Source organism: Lampris incognitus, chromosome 2 (genome assembly GCF_029633865.1).
Source record: "Lampris incognitus isolate fLamInc1 chromosome 2, fLamInc1.hap2, whole genome shotgun sequence".
In the NCBI taxonomy this organism is placed as follows: Eukaryota; Metazoa; Chordata; class Actinopteri; order Lampriformes; family Lampridae; genus Lampris; species Lampris incognitus.
This window is the reverse complement of record NC_079212.1, coordinates 96,918,855-96,931,820: the sequence shown is the minus strand read 5'-3', so window position 1 is coordinate 96,931,820 and position 12,966 is coordinate 96,918,855. Positions and strand designations below refer to the sequence as shown.

General features: G+C 44.4%; 1 protein-coding gene across 1 annotated transcript in view; it reads right to left on the bottom strand.

Annotated features, from left to right (window-relative positions):
• cacna2d3 (calcium channel, voltage dependent, alpha2/delta subunit 3) overlaps positions 1–12,966 on the bottom strand; it is a 50,178-nt gene that overhangs the window by 26,320 nt on the left and 10,892 nt on the right. Inside the window, exons 5-10 of the mRNA XM_056273688.1 lie at positions 10,500–10,662; positions 9,744–9,875; positions 7,004–7,064; positions 6,732–6,882; positions 6,414–6,488; positions 6,227–6,316 (exon numbers count right to left, since the gene is read on the bottom strand). Coding sequence (XP_056129663.1) covers positions 6,227–6,316; positions 6,414–6,488; positions 6,732–6,882; positions 7,004–7,064; positions 9,744–9,875; positions 10,500–10,662 — 672 coding nt within the window. The remainder of the gene's footprint in view (positions 1–6,226; positions 6,317–6,413; positions 6,489–6,731; positions 6,883–7,003; positions 7,065–9,743; positions 9,876–10,499; positions 10,663–12,966) is intronic.

The window sequence follows — 12,966 nt, the reverse complement described above, 5'->3', positions numbered from 1 at the left end:
CAGTGATCCTCGAGAAGATCAGCTATAAGATCAGGTAGACAAGACACAGACAGTGTCCTCTGTGGAGAATAAGGCCGGGGGCCTTATTATAGCGCGCAAAGCCTTATTATAGCGCGCAAAGCAAGTGAAAGCCGAGTAAAATAGAGAATGGCGTAATAATCACAGATCGACATTTTGCTCCAAAGTGATGTCAATATATATTACTATTTTCTTCTTTTTGGATCGTGTTAAAAGTGCTATCCAATAAAGACAATTCAACCCAATAGTCCCCCCCCCTTTTTCTCCCCAGCTGTACCTGGCCAATCACCCCGCTCTCTCCCTGTGATGGCCTGGCGGCCTGTCCAGGGTGTCTCCCCACCTGCCGCCCAATGTCTGCTGGGATAGGCTGCAGCATCCCCATGACCCTGAGAGCAGGATAAGCGGTTCAGATAATGGATGGATGGATGTTGGATATAAGTGTTCTTGCAGTTTGGCTGTGTTTTTGTCTTTGTGCTGCACTGCTGTGGGCTGGGGGAAACGATATTTCATTTCATTTCATGTGCGCAGGTGCATGGACTGACAAATAAATAGTCCCGATTCCTGATATACCTTGTTGTACATACATATATACACATATTCTTCTACATGTGTTCACATATAATACCAATAGTCTAGAAACCTACTAGAAGACTACTTGAAGAGATGGAAATGGATGATCTGCTGTGGTAACCCCTAACGGGAGCAGCCAAAAGTAGTAGCAGTAGTCTAGAACCTACCAACAATGCAACGCCACAATGTGATAATTACATTTAGATCATAAAATTTTGCAATCAACAATCCAACTGCCGTACTGTTCTGAAGTGAGTTATTGTAATGAACTCCATAATCTTAATAGTTCTAAAAATGAAAGACCATCTTTCCATTTCACTTTTTATTTTTGATAATAGATAATGATTTTTACCTCGTTCTTATGATAACTTGATGTTTACCAATAACAGTTTGTTCTTAATACTAACTGGCTTTATAAACTATCCATCCATTCATTATCCAAGCCGCTTATCCTGCTCTCAGGGTTGTGGGATGCTGGAGCCTATCCCAGCAGTCATTGGGTGGCAGGCGGGGAGACACCCTGGACAGGCCGCCAGGCCATCACAGGGCCGACACACACACACATTCACACCTAAGGACAATTTAGTGTGGCCGACTCACCTGACCTACATGTCTTTGGACTGTGGGAGAAAACTGGAGCACCCAGAGGAAATCCACGCACACACGGGGAGAACATGCAAACTCCACACAGAGGATGACCCGGGATGACCCCCAAGGTTGGACTACCCCCGGGGCCTGAACTCAGGACCTTCTTGCTGTGAGGTGACCGCACTAACCACTGCGCCACCGTGCTGCCCCTCATCTGCATTTAATACCAAATTAATTGCTCTCTGCCCATTTGATGACACATTTAAAATCATTTGATAAATATTTATGCAACTGGGTTTGTGAATCGGCAACTGCAGTGACTGTTGTATCATCCGCAAATATATGTGCATTTGAGTTGACTAACACTAAAAGAAGATCATTTGTGTATACACTACCGTTCAAAAGTTTGGGATCACCCAAACAATTTTGTGTTTTCCATGAAAAGTCACACTTATTCACCACCATATGTTGTGAAATGAATAGAAAATAGAGTCAAGACATTGACAAGGTTAGAAATAATGATTTGTATTTGAAATAAGATTTTTTTTACATCAAACTTTGCTTTCGTCAAAGAATCCTCCATTTGCAGCAATTACAGCATTGCAGACCTTTGGCATTCTAGCTGTTAATTTGTTGAGGTAATCTGGAGAAATTGCACCCCACGCTTCCAGAAGCAGCTCCCACAAGTTGGATTGGTTGGATGGGCACTTCTTTGAGCAGATTGAGTTTCTGGAGCAACACATTTGTGGGGTCAATTAAACGCTCAAAATGGCCAGAAAAAGAGAACTTTCATCTGAAACTCGACAGTCTATTCTTGTTCTTAGAAATGAAGGCTATTCCATGCGAGAAATTGCTAAGAAATTGAAGATTTCCTACACCGGTGTGTACTACTCCCTTCAGAGGACAGCACAAACAGGCTCTAACCAGAGTAGAAAAAGAAGTGGGAGGCCGCGTTGCACAACTGAGCAAGAAGATAAGTACATTAGAGTCTCTAGTTTGAGAAACAGACGCCTCACAGGTCCCCAACTGGCATCTTCATTAAATAGTACCTGTTAGAGCCTGTTTGTGCTGTCCTCTGAAGGGAGTAGTACACACCGGTGTAGGAAATCTTCAATTTCTTAGCAATTTCTCGCATGGAATAGCCTTCATTTCTAAGAACAAGAATAGACTGTCGAGTTTCAGATGAAAGTTCTCTTTTTCTGGCCATTTTGAGCATTTAATTGACCCCACAAATGTGATGCTCCAGAAACTCAATCTGCTCAAAGAAGTGCCCATCCAACCAATCCAACTTGTGGGAGCTGCTTCTGGAAGCGTGGGGTGCAATTTCTCCAGATTACCTCAACAAATTAACAGCTAGAATGCCAAAGGTCTGCAATGCTGTAATTGCTGCAAATGGACGATTCTTTGACGAAAGCAAAGTTTGATGTAAAAAAAATCTTATTTCAAATACAAATCATTATTTCTAACCTTGTCAATGTCTTGACTCTATTTTCTATTCATTTCACAACATATGGTGGTGAATAAGTGTGACTTTTCATGGAAAACACGAAATTGTTTGGGTGATCCCAAACTTTTGAACGGTAGTGTATAATAAACAACAGTGGTCCTAGGCAACTCCCTTGTGGGATGCCACAGATACCCACAAAGGAGAAAAGGGATGGCAGGAAGAAAAGGAGCCATTAATATGGATAGATTACTTTCTAACATTTAAATAGGATTTCAACCAGTTGATAGCATTTTTACTGAAGCCATAATTAATTATTTTTGTAGTAGAATTGTGTGATCTAACAAATTGAAAGCTGCAGTGAAATCAAGAAGAAGTAAGGACACAAGTTGACCCTGATCAAGGGCATTTAGCTACTCATTTGTCATATGTATCAAAGCAGCTTCGGTAGAAAGATTTTTACAATATGCACGTGAGCATGGGTTAAACAGTTATTAGAGTCCATATATTTCCAAATGTGATCACTAACTACTCTCGCCAAGATTTTGCTTAAGGATGAGGGTAAGCTAATAAGGCGATTGTTGGCTGCAGTAAAAGATATTCTAGTATCCTTAGGAATGGGGTTTGCATGTTTCCATTCTGTGGGAAACTGTCCTTGTTGCAAAGAAAGGTCAAATACTTTACAGGTCTAGCAATCAATATATGGTGCTGCAGATTTCAACAATTTGTTGTCAGTCAGATCGTACCCTGGGGATTTATTATCCAGAAGTGAAAGGAAACATTTCTTAATGTCATCTAATGATATATCAGGTAATACAAAACTGCAAGTTTTCCCTTTCATAATCTTTTTGTCTATTTCACCTACCAGTAATTCGTTTGAGGCATCATTATTCATACTGGACCTGAGCTCATTTTCCTTTAATTCAAAATATTTCAGCAAAGTAATTGGCAATGTCTCTTGGTTTTGTTCTAATCTTTCCATCAACCTACAATTACAATTTACAATTTCATTTTGCAGATGCTTTTATCCAAAGCAACATATAGTATCTGAGAGCTGATACAACACAAGCCTCACTGACAACCTCTACACTAACAGGCCTTGCACTATTTGACTTATCAAACAAACCAGATATGCCATCTCTGTTTTGAATTGTTTCTTCATCCCCCAAAAGTTGTATTATAGGGTTTTCATCTGAAGATTCAATTTTACAACAAAGTTTCTGCATTTTCTATATAGCACAATATCTGAGTCGAATCCTGGCCTAGATGCTGCAGCCTTTGCCCCATCCCTCTGAGACATTGCTTCTTGGTCCATCCAAGTGGATGGTTTGGCTTTAATTGTACTTCTCTTTATAGGAGCAAAATGCCCAACAACATCTGTAAACAATTTCATAAAACAATCAACAGCACAATCCAAATCATCCTCAAGATACACAAGATCCCACTGAACAGCAGCCAAATCCCTCTGGTAGCCCTCGAAGTTCAATATTTCAAGATCTCCATCCTAAAGTCACTCTAGGAGGTCTTTTTGGCACTTTGGTGTATCTAGTAATGCACACAATATTATGATCTGTCAACAGGTGGTGCACAGAGGCAATGCATAGAAGCAGCTTTTCTTTCTTTCTTTTTTTTCCAGTTTTTTCTTCAGTCCATCAAGTGCAGAGTGTTCGTGAAAGAGCTGGGTCTTTAGTCATTTCTTAAAGATTGGGAGGGACTCTGCCGGTCAAACAGAGTTTACTAACTCGTTCCACCACCGTGGAACTACAGAAGAGAAGAGCCTAGCTAGCGCCATGGGGCCCTGTTGTGGTGGTAGTACCAGGCGCCCTTTCACTGGCAGAGCGTAGTGAGCAGGAGGGAGCAGAGACCTGAATGAGGGAGTTCAGGTATGTGGGAGCTGTTTTAGTTACTGTTTTGTAAGCGAGTGTCAGGATTTTGAACTTCATGCGGGCAGAGACTGGGAGCCAGCGAACAGTACAGAGGGTGACATGACATGACATGGGTGACATGAGCTCTTTTGGGCTGGTCGAGGACCAGACACACTGCTGCGTACTGGATCATCTGCAGAGGTTTGAACGTATATGCGGGGAAGCCTGCCAGTGAGGAGTCGCAGTACGCAATGCGGGATCTTACAAGAGCCTGTACCAGGAGTTGTTGTGCTGCAATGCTCACACAGGTTGGGTCTGATTTTCCTTATGTACGGGGCACATCTGAGCAATTGAGGCCATGTTTTGATGATTACAATGCCATATTATCCCAGCGTGCACTGATACGACCTCCTCTACATGTTAAAAATTACCATAATGGTTGACCCTCTGTAGAAAAAAAAAGAAGAAGAAAAAAGACCAACAACCCTGTAGTTTATCAAGGTAAAAATCAGCAGGTACTCAGCAAATTATGTTGGGGAGGGCTGTGATTCTGCTGGGCTAACATCTCTACCTCAACAAGGATGTTTATTGTACATTTTGTGAACATTATATATTGAATGAGGTACTGTACTTGTATATATATTACATATTTCGTGATGTTTTTTTATCTTCTCCATATCAAAAGGTGGGAGACGGGGACATAGTTCTTTGCAGTGTCACAGCATCGCATCCACCCAACTGACCAAGACTGGGGGTAAAAGTGGTGCAGTGCTCTTCTCCTCTTGATCGGCCGTGCGATAGGCTGAAGTCTGCCTTCATTCGCTGGGCAGCAGTGTACAAAAGTGGCTTTTCAGGGGACAGCTATCGGCTCCCTGATTACCATATTCATTGCGGGATTTTAATTAATCTGACAAATGCAGACGTAAAAGCTACACTCGCTCAGCCTCTGCGGCGCAGCCGAAGCTCGCCTGAAAACAGGGAGATAAAAAAAGGAGAGGCGAGTAGTTCCTGGTCTTATCTGCTTTGTGTTCCACTCAGCCAGGTTATTAATCATTGGCATTAATTAGAGCCATTAATCACGATTCACAATAGATGTGTCTGTGTTCGGCGGGCAGAACGGGGACGGCGCCGGAGCGTTTCAACAGGAGACACGCCCCCAACTGGCCAACACATCTGAATGGAGAGTGCTACTTTCTTATGATCCGATGAGAACATGAAAACTATTGTACGTGAACAAATTAAGTCCGCGCAAAATTGTGTCGCTTGTACAGCGAGGCAGGTTACTGTGATGCTCCCAAGTCGAGGGGGATGCCTTGCATTTTAGGGGAATTCAACAAATCCCACAACCAATTTGCGGATTCACGTGCAAATTCGAACTCTTTTTCTGAGGTCGGATGGATGAATGAACGAACAAGGAGGTAAAGTAATGTATGAATGAATGAGTGTAGGATTTTGTCACATAAGTAATTGTCACTTGGCAGTTTCAAGTAGTTTGATTATAGAATATATGAGTTTCGCTATTCTGACGTATGCTCTTGTATGTGACATTGAAATGATTTTTTTACAGCCATCCTAAGTAAATAAAGGTATTTCTATTGTCAAATCTTTCTTCATAATATTTACTTTATCATATTTCTTTATATTTGAATAGGATATCACACTTCTCCATGAATGGCAGTGTCACACACACTGCGGCGAGCAGGCTGATATACTCCAATAAGTAATGTGTATTTAAACTTACATCGTTGAGGATGGTGAACGCTTCGGTCAGAGCCTCGCCTAACAGGCCAATCCCTTTGGCAAATAGCTTATCCAGATGTTCCCGGAAATGCTAACAGATAACAAGGGAAGGGGTACAGAATCGATTCAAACGTCAATCAAACATATTCAACGTAATGTGAGACACACCCGTCCCGAATGAGACTCACGTCTTTGTTTGCTCTGTCGGCCCGGACCAATGTGCCGTTCAGACAAGGCTCAACGTAGTGGATTTCCTGATTGTACTGGAAACACAGAAGGATACACAGAGAGAAGGAGATGAATTAAGGCCCCCCCCCTTCATATAAAGCACTGCGACTGATTTATTTGTTGAACACACAGGTGTGTCCTTTGGCATAAGGAGAATATTTCGCTGAAATCCTGGCCAGCAAAATAAAACACATGCACACACACACACACACACATTATGCACACACCCATGCATAGCAGTACACTGCGGCTCTCAGCTAGGTGCGAGCAAGACCTACTGCGATGATGTTGAAGAAGTCGTCATCTCCAAGTGTGTCCAGTATAGAGGAGACAGTCTGTCTGGCAATGGTCAGCCTCAGTCCCTTCATGCTCCCACTCACATCCACTAAGATCACAACATCCTTAGGAGATGTCGCTGCCTGGATGTACCTGTGGTATGGGGCAAACACACATCGTGTACTATACACTGGTGCCGGGTAAGGGCCGAAGGACTGAATTTAGCTACAGGCAACGTGCTGCTCGAGTATTGACCAGACACATAAAAGCATACCACTTCCTGTTCCTGCAGTCAAAGCCAATGACCCCATGCTCGTCTGGATGCCACTTCACCCCTGCAGGTAAGACTAGGAGTCAAGTTAGCTGGCAACACACCCGCACACTTCTTCAGAGATACGAAAATTTCTTCAAAGCACACAAACACTTGGGCAAACACAAAGTTATCTTTCCGGTAGTTGTTGAGGTGTTGTGTGTCTGAGAGCGAATCCTCGCCATTCACAAAAATGAAGGATTGAAAGTATTGTGAGACAATGCACAAAAAAGCTGCATTGCGATATGGTGTGCTTCATCTCGCGCAGCCCAGCACCGCAGCGAGTCTGCCTCCCACTGTCCCGTATCACTGTGATGCTCTAATAGTTTCGGAAGGGTCCGGCGTCTCAATATGGCTGCAGACCCACACTGGCAAATCCTGATTAATTTGCTACTGTATAGCTGCATCCTCTCTGATGGGCTGTAAAATTACAACATTAGCCAAATCACCCTTTTAGGGATTCTATTTCATTTGTTCCCATTTTTTCTCTGCACTGACAGCTCCCTGGAGACACCACCCCCACCCCACCCACGCACGACTAACACACACACACACACACACACACACACACACACACACACACACACACACACACACACACACACACAAACACACACACGTAAGAAAGAAAAGAAGGGGGAGAGAGAGATCCCAACAGACAGGAACCATGTTTCCATTTACACTACCGTTCAAAAGTTTGGGATCACCCAAACAATTTTGTGTTTTCCATGAAAAGTCACACTTATTCACCACCATATGTTGTGAAATGAATAGAAAATAGAGTCAAGACATTGACAAGGTTAGAAATAATGATTTGTATTTGAAATAAGATTTTTTTTTACATCAAACTTTGCTTTCGTCAAAGAATCCTCCATTTGCAGCAATTACAGCATTGCAGACCTTTGGCATTCTAGCTGTTAATTTGTTGAGGTAATCTGGAGAAATTGCACCCCACGCTTCCAGAAGCAGCTCCCACAAGTTGGATTGGTTGGATGGGCACTTCTTGCGTACCATACGGTCAAGCTGCTCCCACAACAGCTCAATGGGGTTCAGATCTGGTGACTGCGCTGGCCACTCCATTACCGATAGAATACCAGCTGCCTGCTTCTGCTCTAAATAGTTCTTGCACAATTTGGAGGTGTGTTTAGGGTCATTGTCCTGTTGTAGGATGAAATTGGCTCCAATCAAGCGCTGTCCACTGGGTATGGCATGGCGTTGCAAAATGGAGTGATAGCCTTCCTTATTCAGAATCCCTTTTACCCTGTACAAATCTCCCACCTTACCAGCACCAAAGCAACCCCAGACCATCACATTACCTCCACCATGCTTAACAGATGGCGTCAGGCATTCTTCCAGCATCTTTTCATTTGTTCTGCGTCTCACAAACGTTCTTCTTTGTGCTCCAAACACCTCAAACTTGGATTCATCCGTCCACAACACTTTTTTCCAGTCTTCCTCTGTCCAATGTCTGTGTTCTTTTGCCCATCTTAATCTTTTTCTTTTATTGGTCAGTCTCAGATATGGCTTTTTCTTTGCCACTCTGCCCTGAAGCCCAGAATCCTGCAGCCGCCTCTTCACTGTAGATGTTGACACTGGTGTTTTGCGGGTACTATTTAATGAAGATGCCAGTTGGGGACCTGTGAGGCGTCTGTTTCTCAAACTAAAGACTCTAATGTACTTATCTTCTTGCTCAGTTGTGCAACGCGGCCTCCCACTTCTTTTTCTACTCTGGTTAGAGCCTGTTTGTGCTGTCCTCTGAAGGGAGTAGTACACACCGGTGTAGGAAATCTTCAATTTCTTAGCAATTTCTCGCATGGAATAGCCTTCATTTCTAAGAACAAGAATAGACTGTCGAGTTTCAGATGAAAGTTCTCTTTTTCTGGCCATTTTGAGCGTTTAATTGACCCCACAAATGTGATGCTCCAGAAACTCAATCTGCTCAAAGGAAGGTCAGTTTTGTAGCTTCTGTAACGAGCTAAACTGTTTTCAGATGTGTGAACATGATTGCACAAGGGTTTTCTAATCATCAATTAGCCTTCTGAGCCAATGAGCAAACACATTGTACCATTAGAACACTGGAGTGATAGTTGCTTGAAATGGGCCTCTATACACCTATGTAGATATTGCACCAAAAACCAGACATTTGCAGCTAGAATAGTCATTTACCACATTAGCAATGTATAGAGTGTATTTCTTTAAAGTTAAGACTAGTTTAAAGTTATCTTCATTGAAAAGTACAGTGCTTTTCCTTCAAAAATATGGACATTTCAATGTGATCCCAAACTTTTGAACGGTAGTGTAAATGCTGAAGGTGTTCAAAGCAACATTTTCAGAGTTGATCAAATAAAACGTGAATCGGTGTGTGTGTCTCCATAAAATGGTGCGAGGCAAAATAAACAAGTCTCTCTGTCTGCAGGACCGTCATGTCTGAAATGGGAAACCATCACTAAACTGCGATGGGTTGAAGAGCACTGGGTTGATAAATTTGATAAAAATCCGTTTCAATCACCTCCACCTATCACTTATTCTTTATGTTAACACGGAACAACAAAACACTCCCCCAAACAATTTTCTATTCCAAATTTCAAAAGTTTTACAAGGGCGCCTTGGCAGAAACATAGCTAGTGAGAGATACAAAGACTGACAGACTGACGGACAGATGGACGGCTGGATTAATGGATGGATGGACAATAAAATAACTCACCAGGGTACTGCCTGAAGAAGCCCTTGGCACTCCCGAAGTACTGCCAAATAAGCGAGGGATCTCTCTCGAAATTATCCACAAACACTTTATTGAGGGCCTCCGACCAATAAACCCCATTCACTATATCAGGGTCTGTGGTGGGGTGAAGTGACAGAGTGAGGCAAGATGGGGGCGGGGGGGGGGCAGGAGCGAGAGAGACAAGTAGATTAAATGGTAATAATGGTAATCACACCGGTCACCATTCCTGAGTGCACAGTTGACCTTTGTCGCTTATTGACCCCCCCCCCCCCCCCGGAGAAGACACAATGGCCGTGACTAAATCATCCCCTTATGTCGTCCTGTGAGACATGCTAGCTGCCCCCTCTTTGTGTTGAGAACAGAGAGGAATGGGCAGCGGTGGGGAGTCCATTACAGCCAAACAAAAGGAGGCTAGGTGATCCATGGAGAGAGGTGACACACTCCGCTGCGAAACGAGGAGCAAGTGAACAGCCACCTCATCAAATACAGCCAACCCCCCCCCCCCAAAAAACAAACAACTGCCTCCTCCTTCTTCTTCCTCTTCTTCATCCTCTTAACCGCCTCCTCCTGACTATCTCAGGACTGTTATCGATCACCCGCTCCCTATACACCCACCCAGCTGGCACACTGATACAGCTTCAGTGGCGGTATCCCCCAGTATCTCCCGTTACTCCTCCTCCTCCTCCTCTCGCTGCATCCGCTCGGCGGGTTGATAACGTCTTCCGGCTGGGCTCTTACCTTTGTTGTACATGTTGGTAGGCACCTGCACCACACTGAGGCTGAGGTTGACCGACAGGTTGTTGAAATGGTCGTTGGGCTCCAGGATGAACTGCCCTCCCAGCTCCACGCTGTTCCCCTCCTCATCCACCTCGTTGATCAGCACCGCATTGAAGTACTCGTACTGAAGGTGAATAGGGGGGGGGGCGACACATGGCACACACAACACAGAAACGGTGAGACTACAGCCAGGGACATCTGCCCTGAGACCTGAAGGAGGCAGGGCCTTTACTGCTGGGCCCACCTGAGGACATCAGCCCCCCCCCCCATTGGACCCCATTGGTTTCGTCTTTTGAACCACTCCCCCTGAGAAATGTTTTCTATGTCAGCCTGTTCTGTAAAGCTCTTTCTAATCTTTCAAGAAACATGCTATTCAATCTTTTGAATCGAAGACTTCTTTGAATCGAAGACCCTCGTGAACGTGGCCTCCAGCTCAGTCACCCACAAACTAAAATGGAGTCTCACACATGGCTGTACCATCTATGTAGATGAGGGATGGGGGGGGAGTGGACTGATCCAAAAAAATATTTGTGAGTGAGTACATTTTAAAATATAAGCTTTAGTAAGACGGTAAAATTTGTACATTTTGTTCATACTCATTAATCAGAAAACTCGCAAAAGATTTTTTCCTGCACCTCCCACCTCTATTCTCTCGCAGTCTCCCCCCTTATATTCTATCACTTGGTATTGCCCACCCGGTTTCGTTCAAGATAGTTCTTAATAAGAAAAAAAAGCCATCGAACTGACAAGAGACGCGAGTAAAACGTTCTCCTGCCCAAACAAAGCCATCTTTTCTAAAAAGTTGACGTGTTTCTGGTGTGTTTCTGATGTGTCAGCTTGCTTCTCTGGGTTGTCGGCAGTAGCGTACCGTGTGACTCGTAAACCTTGGCCCCCTAAACCCCCTTCCCTTGTCAGGAAAAAAAAAGCAAACTACCTGCCTAGCTTACTGTGTTCTCTGCTATAAGCACTGCAAACGCCACCCATGACGAGTCCAGCTCTGAAACAAGAAAATGGAGACGCTAGTTCAGCACGGATCTGAGTGAGAGGCATCACCAAAACAAACAAAAAAACAGCTTATTTCGAAACAACACGCAAATTCTCCTTGCAAATAATCGCATCGTCACACAAGCTGTGTGTGCACTTCAGCTGAGTATGCTGACAACGGGCCGGGGTGCAAAACGCATGACCCCCACCCCCTTCTACCACACAAAACCAACAAAATCTCGTGTAAGCCTACGCATCATGAGGGCGCACACAGCCGAGCAACCATTAGAGACAGACACGTCAGAACCATGGACAGCGTTTATGGCATTTTGGGAACCCACCACCACAAACAAGCAATATTGTCAATCTACTGCTACTACTACTCCTACTATGACTACTTTCGACTGCTCCCGCCCGTTAGGGGGGGCCACAGCGGATCATCCGTTTCCATCTCTACCTGTCCTCTGCATCTTCCTCTGTCACACCAACCAGCTGCATGTCCTCCCTCACCACATCCCTAAACCTCCTCTTTGGCCTTCCTCTTCTCCTCTTCCCTGGCAGCTCCATATTCAGCATCCTTCTCCCAATATACCCAGCATCTCTCCTCCACAAATGTCCAAGCCATCTCACTCCTCACGTTTACATGCACAGTTTTCGATTAGTTCATTAGTCCGACTACTGACTTTGGTCCCAGTATACATGCGCGGGAGGGAAATCGATTTACTGAGGGAGTCATGTGGGCTCCGCTACGATAGGTGGCGATATGCACTCTTTCAGCTTGTTTGTACTGGGCCATTACCGGTTGGCCTATTACGTCACACACGCAGAGCACAACAATCATCGTAGTGAACTAGGAAGTTAACATGCCCTTCGAAGAAGACGAAGAAGAAGCAGTTAGCAACCCAGAGCTAAACTGGCACAAAGCTGGACAACTTTGCGAATCTGTACATAGCGTACGTGTTGTACGCTCTACTTTTTGAGCAGATGAAATGCACCTTATCCCTCCTGGTGTTAAGCATATACTCCGTCTCTTCATCCGTCCAAAAATGAGCTCTCGATGTTTTCGCCATGTCTGCAGTTGCTGGCTTCCTCTTCTTGTGCCCCCCTCTTCTTCTGTTTACGGTGTTCGACGTCCGGGTCAGACTTGGCGCGCGGAAAGTTAGCGCGTGCGCAGATCGCCTCGACCAGCTCCAGTCCGACTAAGGTGTATACATGCAGAAAGAAGTAAATCGACTTCCAATCGCATTATCTGGGTGTGTTAGTCCGACTATTACAACTTCGATTTCAGTCGAGCTAACATGTTTACATGCATATTTTACCGGTACCGACACCGGTGCCTGGGATAGGGCTTTAAGGGGGGGCGCTGGGTGCAGACAGTAGACGTGCAGTGGGTTCACTTTGGAAGTGCACATCGAGGAGTCAAGGGCAGTGTTACTCTCCTAAT